The 20,326-nt window shown below is 39.8% G+C and overlaps 1 protein-coding gene across 1 annotated transcript in view; it reads right to left on the bottom strand.

Annotated features, from left to right (window-relative positions):
• Positions 1–20,326, bottom strand: part of PIK3C2G (phosphatidylinositol-4-phosphate 3-kinase catalytic subunit type 2 gamma) — a 198,752-nt gene that overhangs the window by 39,168 nt on the left and 139,258 nt on the right. The window contains exons 27-31 of the mRNA XM_026790362.2: positions 18,607–18,763; positions 14,350–14,459; positions 6,548–6,740; positions 5,851–5,972; positions 782–890 (exon numbers count right to left, since the gene is read on the bottom strand). Of these exons, the coding sequence (XP_026646163.2) occupies positions 782–890; positions 5,851–5,972; positions 6,548–6,740; positions 14,350–14,459; positions 18,607–18,763 (691 nt within the window). The remainder of the gene's footprint in view (positions 1–781; positions 891–5,850; positions 5,973–6,547; positions 6,741–14,349; positions 14,460–18,606; positions 18,764–20,326) is intronic.

Genomic DNA, 20,326 nt, shown 5'->3' with positions numbered 1-20,326 from the left:
ATAGTTAGGCAGCAAACTTTTTTTTTCCCTCCTGCAAGATGCTGGAGATTTTGGAGATCAAACATCCTCTCATGCCCTCTTTTGGCTGTTCCTCCTATGAAACCCAAGCAGCCCCAGTTTGTGCTGCAGCCCTGAGGTGCACAAGGCTTTGTGCTGGCCCAGACAATGAAAAGTCAATGTTTGTTACCATTTTGGCTCTCCATTTTTAAGCATGAGGAGAACCACAAGCCTCAGAAAACAATAATGAATAAAAAATGAGAAAACACCAGTTTTAATGGACTCAATGCATCATTCTGATGTTATTGAAACATTCTGGGTTAGTTCTTATGTTTGCAAAACTTTCTTCTACCTGTTAAATACATTTTGAAAAGGGTATTTCTGGGCTGGAAGAATGGAACTTTTCATTTAGCAACTGTCAAAATCAGACTTTTCAATATTTCAAAGCTTACTTCTTTTTTTAGACGTTACATTTCTCAGAACCTACTCCTTACTGTCAAAAAATCAGTGAATCACTACTTTTCGATGGCAGCAAAGGAAGCAAAGTTTTTTTTTTCTGAAAAATGCCCTGCCAGGTCTAATAAACTATTTCTCAGTCCTACTTGTCTTTGTCTTAAGTTTTGATGAATGCTGCAATGGCTCCATCCCAAAATACATCATTAGAAGATGTGTCACTTATGTATATTTTTTTTTTTCAAAACAGGCAATGGAAAATTTCCTGAATCTTTTGGTGAAATGCTACTAGAAATCATGTGCAAATAAAATAAATACTGGAAATGCTCACATTAGCCACTTTCCTGGAGCCACTTAATAGCTGCTTCAGATAGAGGTTCAAATCCTTCACTCTCTTGTGTTCAAGATCCGTAAAAGGTAAATGCCATGAGTGGGGAAACCTGAAAAAGAGGAATATTTATGAGCAGAACTCTTGCACTCTGTATTCGCTGAAAATATTTCCAGCTGTACTTAACAGAAGAAAGCCAAGATTTCCTAAGAGGTTTTGCAGGTAAGGGAAGAAATGCTTACAGGTTCATATTACAGTGATTCACTTTCTTCTAATAATTTGCTGCTAAATTGTCTCATACTGAAGCACTTCTTCTCTCTAAATAATTAATTTTAAAGTAAGTAAATAAATAAACAAATCCTACAATGCACTTTGCATTTTATGGTCTGTAAATAGCTCTGAATAAGTGGCCCTTTATGATCCCAAGAAAACGTTGCCTTTTTGCACAACAGATCTCTGATCTGAGCCCAGAGTTGACATATCCTTACCACAGAACATTGAGCACCAAAGCCTTACAGTAACAATGTGACATTTGATGAATATATCATTGCTTGCATTTTTTACCTCAGCTATTTAGAGTGTAGATAAGGTTTTCAGAGTAGGCCCCTGATCCCATATCTAATTTCAGGTACTAGCATAATAAAAATAATCTATGAAAACAAACGATCATCACACTAACAAAATCAATCCCAGCAAAAAACAATAACAATAAAAATAGCAAAAGTAATGTTCTTGCTGAATTTTTATTAAGATGAATTTAATTTTGGGTTAGTAAATAAATTACACATGCATAGAATAGCCTTGTGTCAATTTTCAAATACTTTGGTGGTTGAAAATGTCAAAACCTCCCATTTTTTATTTGAATCATCTTTGCATTTTAGAGACAATGCATATTGGATCAGTCAAAAGGTTAGAGTTTTAACAACACACATAATCAATTTGTATTAACCTTGCCCTGACAAAGGGTATTTATCTCCCAGGCTGAAGGAGAATTAGAAAAGCTATCTGTGTTAAATTGCACATAATGGGCTTGGTGATACGGATTGCTAATAGCCGGATTCATAATTAACATTATGCTTTATGTCCTCTAATGTATGAGGCAGAGAAAGGTACAAGTTTTCACCTGGTTGTATTTCATGTCCCACCACCACCACTGTAAACAGTCAAGGATGTCTTGTTTACAAACCTCTTACTTTTCTGCTGATGCCTTGTGAAGGCTGAGCTAGAACAGAGGCTGGATGGAGTTAAAGAATAAAGCAGGGATTTATCCAAAGGATCTCCTCCATGGATGCACCTTGGGCAGCACCAGAGCCCAGCCAGGGCTGCACCCAAGATGAACCAAAATGGCCCCAAAATGCACGGCCGGGCACGGGCTCTGTCCCTGGGATCAGTTCTGCTCCATTTGCACCTTGCAGTTCATGGTCCCATTCCAGCTTTAGCCCAGGCAGTCCCACCCTGCTTGTTTTTCTCTCTCCAGCCCACGGTGTTTGTGCTCCTGGGCTGAGATTTGGGTCATTTGTCCTTGGTGCCCAGCTGGAGCAGGAATTGTTTTGTCTCCCTGCTCTGTGCACAGAGCTCAGCATCCCCTGATATGAAGTTCAGAACTGCACACTAAAGCAGCACAGAATCTGAAAAATACAAAACCTAAAACCTGAGGCATCACTGCTGGGAGCTTTTTTTTATCCAACAGATCTCAACAGCTGCCTGAAGGGTTCAGACAAAGGATCTGTCTGGTTTGTGACACACTTGACCAGCCTTTAGGAAGGCAGCTGCAAAATCCTGTATGGAAAAACTCAACTCTGGTGTGACTTAGTCTGGGATTAAACCAGAGAGGGAGCAGGATGACATCAAGCATGCTGCATGTATGGATGAACTTCTGCTGGTCCCTGCCCTTGGCACTGGGGGATCAGGGTCCACTTAGGGGCTGCACAGATGGGTAGGAAGAAGAGACTCTTCCCTCACAAAATCACAGTGGCAGGACACACAGTGAGGAGGGGAAAGTGACACGACCCTGGCTCATGACACATGTGAACAGCACAGATAAAAATAGAGCCCAGGTCATCTGGTACACAGAGGCTTCTTTCAAGGGCTGGGAGAGGAGAACAGTTTGGAAGCAGCTTAAAATGAACCAGTCTGTGTAACACAAAGAGAGGCTCTGGCTGGAAAGTGCAGACCCTCAGAAGAGCAACCAGAGCACAGTGGCCAAACAGAAGACAGAGAAACTGCAGATTGATGGCCCCAGTGCCTGCTGGAGTGAAGGACAATGTGAACCTTGTGGTGACACTGAACCCTTCTTTTAAAGTTCTTCTTGCCTTTATTGGATCATGGCTGTGCTGTCAGTGGCCTTGCCCTTGAGAGTGCACTTGTGTTAGAAAAGGTGAACTTTCCAACATGATACTTGGCATTTCTTGTTTTGGTTATTTTTAAGTTTTTCTAAGCCTTTCTGATATTTACATTTTTGTAATGGAGTTCTCATGCACTTTTAGGTAAATAATGATTATTTTTGCATTCTTTTCTGGAGGAGGAGAAATTTGATAAACAGTTAGTTTGACCAGTGTCATTGGAGAGGTGGCAATTACATCCTCCAATCCAGGCTCACTTTTTGAATTCTAGATATATTGAGGTCAAGAAATTTCTCTCCTTTTTACCTTGGAAGTTCCAGCATGCATGTCATTATATGTCGTGTCCTATTGCAACAGGCATCTACTTGAAATGGATCAGAAAAATATAAACTTGCACCATGTGCAAATGTCCTACACAGAACATTGCATTTCCTACTTGTCTGAACAGTGTTCTGTGTATCAGTTATGTCACCTATAGGTTTTGTTGGGTGAAAAGATTGTTGGCACTTTACAAAACAATAATTAAACACAATTAATACCCTCTCAGAAATCAAAAGAGAAGGATGGTGCTAGAGTGCAAGGGCAGCTGTGTTTCTAACTTTTAAATGTGGGCTGGATGAATACATGTCAATAGCAGAATTTCAGATTCTGGGAACTCTGAGCTTTTGCCATTTGTTTCTTACAATACACTCAGTATTTAGCACTTGTATGAAGCACTCTCATATTTCATTGTTTTCTCCTAATGAGACATGAATATGTACAATTCCATAGAATCATTACAAAGCAGAAACCAAGTCCTTTCTGTGAGCAGTTCCAATTATTCTAGCAATATTAAACATTTAAATTTTTTAATCAGGCACTTTTAAACTGATTTTGTGATTACATTGTGGAACAAGGCTTTTTCCTTCCTTTGAAGCATCTGGCATCAGCCAGAGCTGGAGCTTTGTAACACACAGGCAGACTAATGGTCTGATATGGAATGGCAGTTTCAGTAATAACTTCCTATAAAGAAATAATTAGGTTTTTATTATTAGAATAAAATCTGGGATACATGAAAAATCTCCAATTAATGAAGTTCTATTAGAACACAACACAAAATTGCAACATTAAAAAACGTGCCTATCAAAAAACATCATAAAATGAATTGTTTAAACACAATCTTAGGGAAAGATCCTGCAGTGACAGGATACTGCTGGGAATGAATTATGGCAATAAAGCACTGGAGCTCCTATAGACAGCCTCAGTATATGCAGATTTACCCTCAGTGAGTTCTGAAGTGCTCTTTAGCTGTGAAAATGCTGCAAAGGATTTTATCAGAGGTAGATTTATCTGAGAAATGACTAGTACTATTTTTGAAATTCACTACAGGGTTTCTGAGGTTTATGTGTTTCTGAAGAGAAATGTATTTTCTTTTCAAAGGGCTCTGCTCACCACAGGAAAAATTCATAAACAGGTCCTTGTTAAATATTTTATTTTTCAACCCAATAGTTAGCCTGCAATATCACCAAATCAAAACCATGATTCAAACAATTTTTTTCAGTATTTGTTTAGTGAAATTTCAATTCTCACCAGCTGCCGCAGACCAGTTCATGTGAGAAAGCCATAATGAATCAAATTGGAGTCAATAAAATCCCCTCAGGCAGGAGACACATTCTGTAGAATTAACTAGCCTTAAGCCATCTTTTCAGCATGCTTCTCATGAGCTCAGGGGAATATCAGCTTTGGATCTGAAATTTGTGGACTTTAAGTTCTAACCATGTTGTTTGTGGCTATTTACTTCATGTCAAATCCAAAGACCTTTCTCTTTTTCAAGCCTATCACTTAAATCTCAGCTTGGTTTAAGTAAGCTGTTGGTATTTTAGGCCAGATTTATGGTTTTTTGTAGATTGAGCTTGAAGAAGGGCTTGTACCAGGTGAGTCAGAAAGAGTCTCTAAGAGAGGACTATGTACACACTGGTGTATGCAGCACAAGGTATATGATATATGTAGAAGAAAGCACTTGTATTTCTAAAGCCACGGGCAATCATATAAGACAAAGCTGGTTTATGTAAGATAGAAATAAACCATGAGACTCACTACCCCAGGAAACTGTAAAGAAATAACATTCAGAAAATGAAAAGCAGGAAAGGACATGCACATGGATAGAAAGTAATATTCAGAATTATTGCAACTAATGACTGCAGATTTTTTAAAGGATGTTAAACTGAATTATGTGAGGCACAAAGTACTGGGCTAGGGGGCAGGACAGTACATAAAATTATTGTGTATTTCTCAGCTGGGGGAATGTGCACCATGTTGTAAAAATGTTCATCATGGCGCTAGAGTCAGAGGTTTCTGTTCTGACCCACTGTGAACATCCCTACATTGCTTTAACATATGGATCTTCCTATGAGTTTTGATAAACATCATGAAGAAAGTAAAAAACTATTAAAGGTGCCTTTAATTAAGTCAACACCACTTACCCTTTAATTTAATGAGAAGTTTTTTCAGGCCCAAGCTGTTCCCCTTTTCTCCTCCCATTAAAAATATGAACAATAACAATAAAACTTAGACTGCCACAATGGCCTGTGATTCAGTTTCTTCTGGGGCTGAATAGGAGGCTTGATAGAATATGTCATTCAGCCTTTGTGTTTCTAAATATACATATTCTGTGAATATTCTCACAGATTTATCTGAGCACAGAAGAGAGAACCACTTAACAGCAAAATAACATTGACTATTATGCCTTACTCTGGGAGGGCATGAGATGGGAATTGCTTCTGGAGATGGCTGTGAAGTGTTGAGAACTGGTGGAATGATTTTTCCACGAAGGTGACCACGTTGCAGGTCTGCACCACCTGGATGAGGTATATCTGTGTTGGGGGAAAAAGAGAGACAGAGCAGAGAAATGATCAAAGAGACAAATTAATTAAAAAAAAAAGTAGAAGAAAATATATAGGGTGATTTCAACAAAGAAAAACCTTCCTTTAATGTAGTGCCAAGTGCCAGAGAATTCAGTTTGTAATTCATAGTCCTTGTTCCACAGGAAGAGAAACTTGCCTGGGTAGCATACAACTCAAACACTGAAAGATCACTGCAGTGTGTGAAAACTAATAGTGCACCATTAAAGCATCATATAACAGCCTCCAATTTCTATTAGGCTTCCTAATTTTGTGCCATGCTTTCCTTCTGGATGCTTTAATTAGCTCTTGATTTATTTTTCACTATAGGGAATGAACTGCTCTCCTTAATGGCTCCCTGCAAATATCTGTCTGCCTGGTGCTTTTGCTCTCTGGTAGCTCACTGCTTATGGCACCACTATTCATCCCATGATGCTTTTAATGGAGCACAAGCACATCTCTAGAAAGGAGGAGGGAGAGTGCATGAGTTCTTAAAAGTGTCATTAAAGATCAGGCAAATGAGGGCAAGAAAAGAGAATAATACCTACAGGGTCAGGCTTTCTGCTGAATCCCAGAATGGTGGCCCTTGAGAGCGACCTCTCTGTGTCCAGCACCATCCATTCCTGGGGGACACTCTCTGGAGCTGGAGGCTTTGCAGAGCTCCCCACCGACATCTGCACCAGCGTGTGGATCAAGTTGTTGAGTTTAACAGGAAAGCACTCCAAACTTTCCTTTATTTTCCTGAAGAACGAACAAACAGAAGAAGTGCTATTCATGCTTTTTTTGTTGTTTCCACTCCTTGACCCTTCTTTTTATGGATCCAAATCCAAAAAATCCCAGATTCTAAAGCCTACCTCACATATCCCCCACACACCAGTCACTGCTATTTGCACTGCAGCACATCCAGCCCCTGAGCTCTACTGCTTAAAGCTCTACTTGCCACAACCTGCCTCAAGGCTTAGCTTGGAGCAGCTATTCCTCAGGAGCTGGACTTCCTTCAGACATCAGAACATTTCCATGCGTGTTCTGAGGAGTCCCAGGGCTGAACAGCACGTGCTCGTTTTGCTTCCAGGAGAGGAGGCACTAGTTTTGATTATATTTATTTTTGGTTACACAAACCTCACATGGGCTTACACGTGTTTGAGCAAGGCTCTTGGATTCAATTTGTGATTTAGCTGAGCATGATGTGTTGCTAAGTCCTCTACCTAGCTCTTAAAAGCACTATCCCTGTGGAACTGCTTAAGATGAATTTAAAAAAAAAAAGAGAGAAATTTTCTCCTAGTATCTCACTCCATCTCATCCCTGTGCAAGGGGAGCCAGAACACTGTTTTGATTGCCTTGAGTTTTGAGATCTTTCATCAGAAAAGACACAACAGATGAAAAAAAACCCCTAGATAAACATGAAGATATATACTGCAAATGTGAGAGTGAACTCAGTGACTTGAGAAATAACACTCCAAGATAATCACAGGTCTTTGAAGAGTGAGATGCAGTATTCTTTAGAAAACACTTGCTCTCTTCAATTCAATTGCTAATTAAATTTTAAGACCTATTAACTTCTGATGGTAATTTTTTTTTTGTTTCCCTGCTTATTGCTACAGCTCTCTGAAGATATCCTATATCTATTCTGATTTTACAGGAAAACAACCCAATAATTTGAAATTATATGGCAGCAAACCTTCTACCAATTGTCAGGGGGTTGCTGTGTTTCCTTTTTTCCCTTTTCTTTTTTCTCCCAGTTTTGGATTATATCTAACAAGGTTACAAGGGTTGACAACATCCTTAACCACCCTCATCATGCCTTGTCCAAAGCTGAGCAAATGCTCCACCTGTCATTTCAGATTAGATTTTTATTCATGGGTTTCTGTGAGAGGGTTGGAATGTGTAGTGCAATCATTTGAAATCAAGTCCATTCATTGCATTAGCCTAATTTCCATGATCTCAGATGCTCTGGCTAAAGTCTGCAGCTTCACAGACGAAACCAAACCAGAAAGAATAAGGAATATTTTACCTACAGGCATCTCCCCAAATCATCTCCCTGAAATTCAGATTTTATTCAAAATTTATCATACACTAATTAGGGATAGTAAACTGAGGAAAGATGTAAATGTTCCTCTTAATGTAATACAAGCAAAGGTACCTCAGAATTGATTTGGTTAATTACCTTAATTATTAATTAGATTCTTCAGAAACAGACACAAGCTATTTAATAAATTAAACAAATTAACACACTGAGTAAAACAAGAAAACAAATCTCATTTCAAAATATTAGCACAGAATCAATTCAGTGATGATTAACCAGGCTGCATCAGGGGTGAACTCTTCCTTTTTAACTCCTATGTGTTTAATTTAATGTGTAGCTTAAACACTTTCTAAATCACTGAGACATTGGGTTATGGAGTCTGTAACTGGCCATATTATGGCACAGCAGTTAGGGAATTTGCCACATTAGTATAAAAGGCACGATAACTTTGCAGCTAAACACACTGCATTTTAATTTACATAAAACAGGCCTCAGCTTGTAAATTACTACTAATTCAGACATCATCACTACATATCAGACTACCACTATTCCTTCCATGGGGCCATTAAGCTTCTAAAATACTTTTAAAACCCAGATTGCTAATCACATCCTTTAGATCTAAAACAGAGCCTTGTGTTGTCAGTGCTGCAGATTTTCCCTGTGAGTTACTTAAAATTATTATATCTAAAATCAAATAAGAACAGAAGTATGAGTTGTTTTCTCCCCCTCTCTGTTTTGCCTGCATGCAGTCCTTTTTGCCAGGATAGAAAACATTAAGCAAACCTTATTACATGTAATCAACAAAGAACTCAAGGCCTGTTTGCTATTCTGTGTCTCCCCAGCAAGGTAGAACAACTCTGCTTGTGGCTCTCTGCACTTTCTTTCAAGGGCAAATTGGCTAGAGGAAACCCTTTTTCCCAAAAGCTTGTTCTTAACTAAATATGGGAGCAATGGGGTACATCAAACCTGTGTGTCTCACCTTTTTGAGATTTTGCAGTTTATTTTTGGCCTGGATCAGTTCAGTGACCCAGTTTATCACATCGTGGTACCCAATTCCCCTTTCTGCTGGCATTTTTAGAGTTCATCCTGAGGACCAGTGGTGGAAGTCTCTCCTTGAACTCTCCCAGATCCCCATACACCTCCTTTTCCCTAGCCACATTAAGCTTAGCAATAGTTGAAAGCAGTAAGGTCATGGGTATTCTCTGTAAAAATCCTCCTCTTGCTCCCTGGCCATTACCACCTTTGCCTGTGCCCAGAGCTCTGCCTTCACGAAGGTGACAAAAAGTTTCTTATTTATTTGAGAGCTCCCAGGCTGCACAGAAAACTAGTGCCTGATGGTCTAGAGACAGCTGAACTAAGTGAACAGTATAAAGAGTATTAAAAGCCCAGGTTAATCAGAAGCAAACTGGAAACTGTCATTAACTAGAGTGATATTAGCAGTGAATCTAAATATTGCCAACACAGTTTTCAGGGAGAAAAATGCTATTTTCCACATGACAATAACTGTTTACCATGCAGATTGGTTTCTGACCTACTTCTCAGAAAAGAAAGTTAAATATCTGGGATTATTGGAAAGTAATGACTTTCTGCTTTCCACCTGCTGAATTGCCTTTGAATTTCAGATTTGGTTTCTTTCTTTCTACAGAGCTGTCAAATTACAGTATCAGGTAAAACATGAACAGACTGCCTGGCTGCTTGTGTAAAAGGAGATGGATGAAAAGTTTGGCTGATGTTTTCACAAGTGCCTAGTGGTAGTTTGCCACTTTTGTTTTAGAAAGTGCACATTCCTTATGGGACCAATGGGTACTCTGAGGGCTTGCTCAGATTTTTCAGGACACATCAGCCTTTATACACAGCACATACAGCCATTATTACTGCCTAGTTATTAAGATTTTAGCCTTGGTGGATATTTCTTTATCTTTCTTGATGATATCCGGCTTCTCATTTCCATCTAGGCTTAAAATCATTTAGAGTATAATGAACAAAATTTATTTTCATTGGATTCTCAGATGTTAATGGAGAGTGTTCCATTTATATTCCACATTTCCATCCATGAATTTACCAAGCTCCATTCCAAAACAAGTTGAATAGCATGCCCCCATATTAATAGGGTTTTCCTGACCTTTTCTAACACAAATCCCTCAAAAACATAAATTCAAGTAGGAAGTCTGCCTCCTGTTCCTTTGGGGCACATATACCACAATCTTTACAAACTACTTGGAATTCACTGAAATAAAGGTTAGTGTTGTAGTTTTGTCCATTCTCTTTCAGATGCCACACACTTCCACTGTGTTTCACCTTTTTGGGAAATTTCTTGCTGAAATACCCTCAGCCACCTGGGAAACAGAGTTGACTGATCAGTTTGAGATCAGCATCATGTTTCGAAAGGAGTTACTGTGGATTGTCCAGTTTGAAGCTGCTGGCATTTGTGGTTTGGAACAGATGTGCTTGACCTGAGCAGAGACAGGTACCTAAAAAATGAGTGCATAAACAAATATAGTCCATAAATAAACAAAGCAGCTGACCCAAGCAGCACTCCCCTCCATCAGGCTGCTGAAGAGATGCACTGTGCTCCCCTGGTAATTGTCAGATCCACCCTGCATCTCTTATTCATGGATTTCTGTGAGTGGGTTAGATGGCACACTGCAATCAATTGAAATCAACTCCATTCATTGCATTAGGCTAACTTCATGCTCTTAAAACCAATTTTAAATACACATCCCTGTGCAGGCACATTAAAAATGTCAGGCAGCCTGCCCCACCACGCTGACATTTGAAGACATCTGCAGAAAACCATAGAGGAAATTTATATCCAGGGGTAAGATGGGTTTCCAGCTTCTGATAAAACTGCGCTGTCAGGGGAAGAGGAAAGCAGGGAGGGGTAAGGATCAAATTGAGTTTCAAGGATCAAACTGAGTTCAGGGCAGATGCTGGAGAGACAAGGATGTTTCATTTGGCAGTAGGTGCACAGGACTGCCAAGGAAACACAGAAACTCTTGTTTAACTCTCAATTGGTGCATTGTTTATCCCCAAGTGAGGCTGTGACCTTGCAGAGGGCTGTGGGGCTGAACGCTGCTGCTCATCAGCTCAAAACGGGACTGACCCCATGTGGGAAGGGCTGCACACAAGTGACACCACAGTCTGCTGCACATGACTCAAATCCAGAATGAGAGCAAAGGAATTCAGTAAAACACAGAACGCTTTAGGAGCCTGGAAGGGGTCAGTATGTTAGAGTCCAAACCCCGACCCAATTGCTCTGCTGGCCAAAGAGGTGATGGCAAAGAGCAAATCAACATCATTCTGCCAGGAGCTTTTGTGACATTCATCATTTCATGCTGTTCCTAAACAGCACTAGGGCCAGTGTCAGTGCTATTGCTAAACCAGAGAATTGCTAAAAGCAGCCCACTTCTACTGAAATACAGAGGAATGCTGTTCTCCTGTTTCCACCAGCAGAAGATTGGGATTTTCTGTGGACAAGTTATAGGATTGAATCTGAAAGATTACAATAACTACCTTGTACTTAGAACAAGAAACACCTTTCTGTTGGCAACGTTTAACATTCCAACTCTCCTTGTCTAGAAAACAGCTTGTAAAAACAATGAAGTGTTTTTGGAAGCAATTATAGAGAAAAAGGAGCTACAAATTGCAAGGGATTTGAGAACCACTAGAAGTTGTGCTAATAATCAGAACTTCTAATTTCCTTGTCTTTCTAAGGGCAGTTTGGAACATATATGCTGGAATAAGCCATAGACTGACCATGAAAATAATGTAACTGGATTTTTTATCCTATCAATATTTTGTATAAGAAGGATATAAGGAATAAAGATGATGCAGCTAACAAAAATCTCAATAAATTTATATTCCTAAGACCAGGTTGGAAAGAGTTTTCACAGAGGGGCAGTCTCTCCATGGATCTGGGTATCAGGCCATCCCAAAGTCTTTATGTTGAAAAATGCCTGGATACAATTTCCAGAAGTTAAAATCCTACTAGACATGAGGCCTGATATTATCCTCATGTTCAAACATGTTTAAATGTTAATATGTTTTTTGAATTAACAGAAATAATGTACTAATGAATAGAAACTAGAATAAAGAAGAAAAGAAAGAGAAATGAGATCCATGGAAATTCATGAACTAATGTAAAGGGATTTTCTTGCAAATGAGCATATATAATAGAAACAAATCCTAAGAATATTAATGAATAAAATATGCACTCTAGCAATATCTGTCTTTTCTATCTGATGCAATGATGGACAATAACAAAGCTTCAGCATTTTGAAGGAAATTGGAACAACAGCTCTGGAGTTCAGAGAATGTATATTAGGAGAAAACGCAGCTTCAAATAAGGACAGAGCCCACAGCACAGCTAATTTGTTGGAATTGAGTGGAATTTCCTTAATTTCCTTAACACCATCCCTAACAAGATATCTAAGGGGATAAAGGACATTCTGACCTCTGAGCCCTACCTACAGTCTCTGTGAGGTGAACAGGATTTCCTAAGCCTAGCACAAACCTCTACCAGGCATCAAAGCACACCAACTCTTCCAAAATCCATATTCTTTTTTCTCAATGTCAGTATTGAATTGTACTTGCTTCAAGGCTCAGTTTCACACTATATGTATAGGTCCGGTCCAGACTTGTTCCTTTCTGAAATTATTCTGAAAATGTTCTTTTCTCATATCACTTTATGGCCTTACCCCACATGCTTTGGCTGAGGAAGACTGCAGGTGAATTCCCACCCTGATGTCCATAACCCCCAAAAGAAAGAGTGTGGAGATCCAGCTCTGCCCTGAACCAAACCTTCATCCTGACTCTTCCTTAAGCAAGGCTGCAGTGATGCCAACCCTTAACTGACCCAGCTGGAAGCTGATCCTTTTCACCTCCAGAGGGGCACCAGCTCTGAGCTCTGCATGCCACTGATGCAATTTTCACTCTGAAAACTCAGATTTTCCTGCTTGTTTTGTATATCCCAGCCCTTTTTCACTAACTAAATAAACTGGCTATTTTACCCACGAGAGATAGATGCAACCCCCTGAACTAGTTGACAGAATCAAGACTTCTACAGTTTAATTAGAAACTGCATGTTTCCTATTAGAAGTGGAAATTTAAGTCTGTAATTTGGGAATATATGAAATTTTAAAGGAAAGGATAAGGTAGGAGTTGATGGTAAATGTGAAACTGTAATTAAATTTTAAAATATAACAATCTTGCTAAGGGGCAGGAGTGAAAGCATATGAAAAAAAGCAAGTGCTACAGGAAAAGGAACTTAGTGCTATGCTGTGTGTAAAGTCATGGAACAATAGTTTTGTTTGACAAGTTTTTATATATATTTTTTTTTTTCTCAAAGAAATGTCACCCTTAGAGTCTCTAGGTCTCTGTCCCAGCCTTCTCCAAACTTGCTGCCTTGGTTTCCTCAGACTGTAGCAGATTTCTAGACATAGAAACAGCACACTCTTAATTTCCCAAAACTTTCATCAAGTCAGAGGAGCCTGGGTTGTTTTCCATGTGTTGAGGGTGCCCAGGGAGCATGAATTCATAGTCCTTGGGAAATGATGGTGCTGCTCAGGGAGATTTTGCCTCACGCTGTGCCCAGAACTGCAGTGAATTTCCCGTTCCAGAGAAGTCTGCACTCACTCCATCTACAGCATCCTCACAGCTGGAATTATTTGTGATGCAGAGCAGAAAGATCAGGACTGAGGGTCTTAGACTGACTTCATGCACACCAGCTGCACCTCCTCCTCATTAATCCCCAGCTATTATCATGAAAACAAGTGAAGCTTTAAATATATCTACATTCACACAAGGCTTTTCTGTGATTGATCTGTTCACTGACTGAAAGCAAGAACCAGCAGTGTTTTGCAGCTGGAGAAACTATGGCAGGCACAGGGAAAGCAACATCTCTGAGGGAGCACAGAAGGTCAAAAGAGGAAGAGAAAAAGGAGCAAAATGCAGAAATTGAAGGCTCTCACTCACACTATTAACAGCTTGAACCCCCTTAAGCAGTCTAAATCCATTTGTATGTAGCTGCTGCATTTAAAAACAGAGAAAACACTTGATACAAATAGGATGGTTTCACCATGAAAGCCTAAGAAATCTCCAGGCACTGAGTAAGTGACTTGTTACAAGTGTACCACAAATGCACAACTGTTTCTTCCAGAAATTTGAGGAAATTGGTTACAACATGCATAAGCAATGACTTTTTAAAAGTAAACACATGAAGACAAATTATCTTTTAGTGTAATTTCCCTGATTAAGCTTCTTAACATAGGAGAAAAATTGCTCCATGCCTGAAGAAGACAAGGTTTCTGGGAAATATTCTGGTTTTACCTTGTAAAGTAGCTTGTAGCCTGGAGATCTGAGTCCTGAGGGCGGAGGTTATCATACACATATTTCACATCCTGGATGCTCTTCAGCTCAGGCAATCCTGCATGCAGCATCTAAATGCAAAGTAATATTGGGTCATTAGTCCACTGTTCTATTCAAAAGAAATTTAAATGAAACAGGCCTGAGAGAAGGAAGATTTTACACCAAAACAGCCTTGTAAAGCAGTTTTGCTGATCTGAAAAGTGGTTCTGATGCTAGAGCAATGCCTGGAATAATAAAGTGAATATACTGCATTGTAAACCTCCACACTGAGGCACCTGGAGGAGGCATGGGTCAGAATCAATGATCCATTGGAGTTATTTATTTTCTTTTCTGACACCATAACATCAAGGTGTGCACGGCTAAGCCTCCTTCAGATCCTTCTAATGGAGATAAAGGGAAGGTGACCAAATTCAGCCACCTGAGCAATTGTAACCACATTTCTGTGGTTGTCTTAACCCTAATTCAATTTAGGACAACATCACCCTCTCATTTGTAACTCCTGGTTCCACCAGCACTGCTCTGGGCTCCTCCTGCAAAGGGATCACAGATTCACTCCCTTTACAGTCAGAGCAGTGATGTCTCAGGTTTCAGCTTTTATATTTTTCAGGTTCTGTGCTGCTTTGGTGTGCAGTTCTGAACCTCATATCAGGGGATGCTGAGCTCTGTACACAGAGCAGGGAGACAAAACAATTCCTGCTCCAGCTGGGCACCAAGGACAAATGACCCAAATCTCAGCCCAGGAGCACAAACCCCGTGGGCTGGAGAGAGAAAAACAAGCAGGGTGGGACTGCCTGGGCTAAAGCTGGAATGAGACAATGAACTGCAAGGTGCAAATGGAGCAGAACTGATCCCAGGGACAGAGCCCGTGCCCGGCCGTGCATTTTGGAGCCATTTTGGTTCATCTTGGGTGCAGCCCTGGCTGGGCTCTGGTGCTGCCCAAGGTGCATCCATGCAGGAGATCCTTTGGATAAATCCCTACTTTATTCTTTAACTCTGTCTGGTCTCTGTGCTAGGTCAGCCTTCCCAAGGCATCAGGAGGAGAAGAGCACTTCAGACACTGATTCATGGCAGGAGCCCTGAGTGGGCAGTGAGAGCTGCCCTCTGGAGCAGGTATTATTTTCCACGGATGAGGGACAGAGCTGTTCTAGTTAGTCAGTCAGATTAGATTCAAAAAACCAAATAATATCAATATTCCCTTTGAAAAGGAAAAACCTGAGGAGATTAGACAGCTCAGTGTGTCCAATTGCCCATGCAGCTCTCTCCAGGCATTTACAAATGTCAACAACAACAATAAAATCTACTCTCTTCAAAACCTACTGATTTTTCTCTGCAATCACAGTAAGTTGGGAGTGATGTTTTTTTTTTGTGTGTGTGTAACGCAGAAAAATATCACTTCTTCAGATTGCACAGATGGAAATGTATCTGAATTTGCAGTCTCTGTGTATTTTCCATTGATATTTATGTCTAGCTCAGACAGAAAGACCCACTGAGTTTTTCAAGTAACAGCAAAGAAAAAAGGAAACACTGATTTTATTTCAAGGTTATTCCTCCAAACATTCTCAACACCTGTACATTTCCTTTTTGGCATTATGAGGAAAATCTTCCTCAGCCCATTCCAAGCTGCCACTGGACAGTTAGATTGCTGTCTTCACAGAGTTTAGACTGGCAAGGAGCAGAGAGACAGAAAGCAAATGAGGTGAATTTAAGTGGATTGACAGCAAGGACAATAACAATATTCAGCACTGAAGGACACACAGTGCTATTTATCAATATACCTTCAACCCATTTATAAAAGATGAGAACAACTTTTGTCCCCTCTGGATTAAAAAAAAAAAGAAAAGTTGTTGCATACTGTTGCAAATTAAGCTCCTCACCCTTCACCAGGAAAGGGAGTGATAAAGTCCCTTTTAATAACTTTCTATATATAAAAAAAAATTTTTTACTAATGGACTTTGCATTTCTTTAAAGCAGTCAGAAGGTGTTTGTGTCCTGTCATCACCCTCTTATTAATAGTTCACATCAAATCTTTAATGAGAGCAAAGCTGATGAACTACAGGCACTTACACAGCTGAACTCGGCCAGAAGACTCTTGGGTCTCCCACAGATGTTTCTGCTTTTGAAAGTGATGGAAACTTCATGGATTATTTCTTACTCCCAGTAGCAAATGTCAGTACAGCTTTAGAAACATGCTGCTCACCACCAAGAAATAACATTAATTCCCAAACTGGGCCAAAAACTCCTCAATTTGTTCATAATCACGTTTGCTCTAAACCACTAATTGTCACTGATCACCCAGGGTAGAGTTTACTCTTCTGTGAGTATTCTGTACATTCAGTGTAATATTCTGTGAAGTACTCTGTTTTTTAGTCTCATTTTAAATTTTTTTTTAACTATGTTTTACAAATAGCATCTGGGAAAATAGAATGTGGGAGTAGAATGAAAGATTAATGATGCAGGTTTCCAAACAGGGAGAGAAATCTGAAACTTTCACTGATACAAAGAAGCAGTGATTAGTTTACTTATCCCTCCATGATGACATCTGAAATTCTGTGTGGAAATGAATTCTAAGTGGAACTTCACAGTCTATTTTTTTTTTCTAGAAATGACCAATGGAACTGAATAATTTTTATTTTTACAATTTCTGACCAACACCCCACTTCAGGTGCAGAAACAGGCTAACCTTTCCAAATATTACTGGCAAAATTGAGGTGCTCCCAAATTCGTCTTGTTTGTTTGACTCCTTTTGCAACGAAGAGCTCGTGGATGGGGAGTGAGTGTGCTGCCAGTCATTTTTTAATTATGAAGTGCAACACAACTGACTGAGCTGCAGCCCACTGACAAATATTTAATACACATCTGGATGCTGACTCTGAGCTCAGCTCTGTTACCTCTGCTACAAGACCAGCAGAAACAAAAGATGCAGCATGTCCTGGATAGAGACAAACCTGAGCTTTGGTCAGGCAGAGAGAGTTATTTCAGAGCTGCTGCTTGGAGCATTTTCCTAACAGGCTCTCTATTATCCCAGGGTAATCTGACATCATCATCTCTGCCTCTTGCAGAAAGAGGGACAAAGAGATGGGGCTTTATTTGCACCACACAGTTTTAGGCAACCTGTTCAGAAATCCTGCAGGGATTACTGCTGTGGATGAGAACAGGCTGATCCTGAGCTTTCCAGAGGCTTTTCAACTTGGACAGGATCTCCTGCAACCCCACCCTGCACTCCTTCCAGAGGAAAATTGTGCTTTATGATGGGAATGCAGTTTTGTGCACCTTTGTGGCTACTAAGCAGCAAGTTCTGGAGATCTGGAACAATCCTTCCTGCTCCATTTTAGGGGATCCCTTCAAGAATCCCTGCATCAGAATCCATGGACAAGATGGAAGAGGCAAGGGGAGAGATTCCTTCAGTTTCTGTCTCCCACCCCCGCTGCACAAGTTGGAGAAGATAAAGTGGTGTTTACAGAGAAACTTTTTGGCTGTACCCCAATCTCAGCAGCTCTGTTTATAAGGCCATTTTATGCACAGACCACTCCCTTAGGTTGTGGGGCCCTGCACATAAATTCTGGATTGATATCTTAGCCAAGCATCTTAGCAAATATTAGTTGATGTCATATTCTTGTTGTAGCCATGAAGAGGAAAATCATTAACCTTTCCCACACAAGTAAATAGAGGCATAAATCGGATATGGAACTTGCCACAGCACATGAATCAGTAGGAATACTTACTGATAAAAACTCATTTAAAAATCTATACAAAAGAATTTTAAAACCTATGTCAATATGGGCACTGCTCTTTCTTTCCTGTGTTTGCCATCCTAGGGAGGGACTGTGGAAATGGTCAACCTCCATTGTAAAGGCATCACTAAGTACTGTCAACCCCCCCCCCCATGAAATATTTAGCTTACTTTGTCTTGTAAACATGAACAGGGATGGTAAATGAAGACCTAGGAAAAGAGCTGAGTGAAATTCCTGAATGCAAAACTTTTGCCCAGCTTTTTTTGCAGTTTTTTGGTATTTTGTAAAAACCAATGGGAAAAGCCCCAAGCAGCTTATCTTTCCTTTTCTCAGAAATTATTAAAGTGAACACCTTCTTTGCACAGGAAGAGCAGCACCTGGGCACCTGATACCTCTTCAAATCAAATCTACTGGAGGCAGCAGAGAGTTGGTTAAAGGGAAGAGAACCCTAGAAATGGAGTTTTGGTTTCATCCTCGAGCTCCTTACCATCTCCAGCAGGTTCAGGAGCAGCTGGCTGTGTTTCCTGACTATGTTATAAGCTCGACAACAAAGCTCCACAAACTCCTGGAAACGCTGTGGGTTTTTGCCCCCCTCTGTTATGAAATACTCCATCTCTGATGTGAAGATGAAGGGAGCTCTGTCCCTGAAAAAGAGAACAATTACCTGAGAAATTTCACCCAAAACAGCTAATCATGCAAGACAGTTAATACTTGTAACTCATTATTCACATATCTGTTTTTCACTATTACCTTACTCATTATTTCATCTCTCCCTTTCTCAGGGTGGAAATCTCTATTGCTCTTAGTGGGACAGAGATAAATTTGACAGCAAGAGCTTCTGACTGAGAAATCCAACAACTGAACAAGTGTTTTTTTCTAGCTCTTTGCTTTTCTTTTTAAACCCTCATTGCTTTAATTTCTTCACTCCATCCTGAAAGTGAATCTGGAAACGAGTTCTCTCTTGGTATTGAAATATTTAAAAGCTGTTCTCAAAGAGAGTGGGTTATAAATATCAACTCCCTACTAGGCAAGAAGGGAATTTAAGAAAAAACCCTACACCTCCACAATCCAACAACAAGAAGAAAACCCCAAGGTATGATGCTATCATTAAATATGCACCATTCTGAAGAGATATTTCTGACTCAGGTTCAAAGGGAATATAAATACATTGTCTTGTTTTCCTTACAGTTACTCCATGTTCACTCTTGGGTAAATAAGGAATCTGACAACATGGCTTGCCTTTTTTGTTATCACCAGCATACTTTGTGGCTATGTCATGCTATTACAGAAGAAAACAGACTAGCCAGGCTTCTCCTAACAATCCTATCATTCAATAGTTCCAGAAAGGCCTGATAAACTCCATCCTCACACAGAAAAATCTACCGCAGTGATTTACTCATCCCCACTGAGTACACAGAACCATGTAAACACATCAGAGGGCTCGATTCCAAGGCAACATACAGTGTGTTAACCCTTAACTCAAAATAAATTTAAATAAACTCAGTGTTCTTGCTAAGTTCAAATGCAGAAATAAATTTCAGGATGTCTATTTCTTGCTAAAACCTCAAACATGGGCTGAGTCAACCCTTTACTTCCTGATGCACTCATAAATGAGACAGATGAGCCTTCCTGGGAGTTTTCCTCATCTTCCCATAAAAGTGGCAGCCTTACTTTGCTGCAGAAAGAAAAACAAGTTGTCAGGAGATTATAGGCTACAGCTGGAAGTTTAAGTCACAACAAACGCTCAGGTGGCCTTCCCACTTTTATGTTTGGAAAGGCTCCATGGCACCAACAGTGAATCCACATCTCCCATGGTTGTCTTTCACCCCAGGCAGTGCAGGCCACCAGGGTGGTTTTAAAAAAATATATTACTCAATTCAGCAAAGTACTACTGGGAATGATGAAATTCCACAATAAAAATTCTTACCCTCCACATTTTCCTGTGTGATGTAAGATGTGAGTTCACATTTGAAGAGTTATGTTAAAGTGTGATTGTTACACAGTTTTTGTGTGGTTTTGTGCTGTAGATCTCAAAGAACTACCAAGTGTGTCTGTTACTGATTTCTGAGAATTCAGGTTTTCCCAGAACCTTCTTTCACTCATTCATTCAATTGTCTTTTATCTTATTCTTTATCAGTGGTATTTAAACATGTTTAATAATATATTAATACAATGCAATCTATTAATAATATATACTATAAATACAT

The sequence above is a fragment of the Zonotrichia albicollis genome, chromosome 4 (assembly GCF_047830755.1).
Source record: "Zonotrichia albicollis isolate bZonAlb1 chromosome 4, bZonAlb1.hap1, whole genome shotgun sequence".
Classification (NCBI taxonomy): domain Eukaryota; kingdom Metazoa; phylum Chordata; class Aves; order Passeriformes; family Passerellidae; genus Zonotrichia; species Zonotrichia albicollis.
The sequence above is the reverse complement of the archived record's forward strand: the minus strand, read 5'-3'. Positions and strand labels throughout refer to the sequence as shown.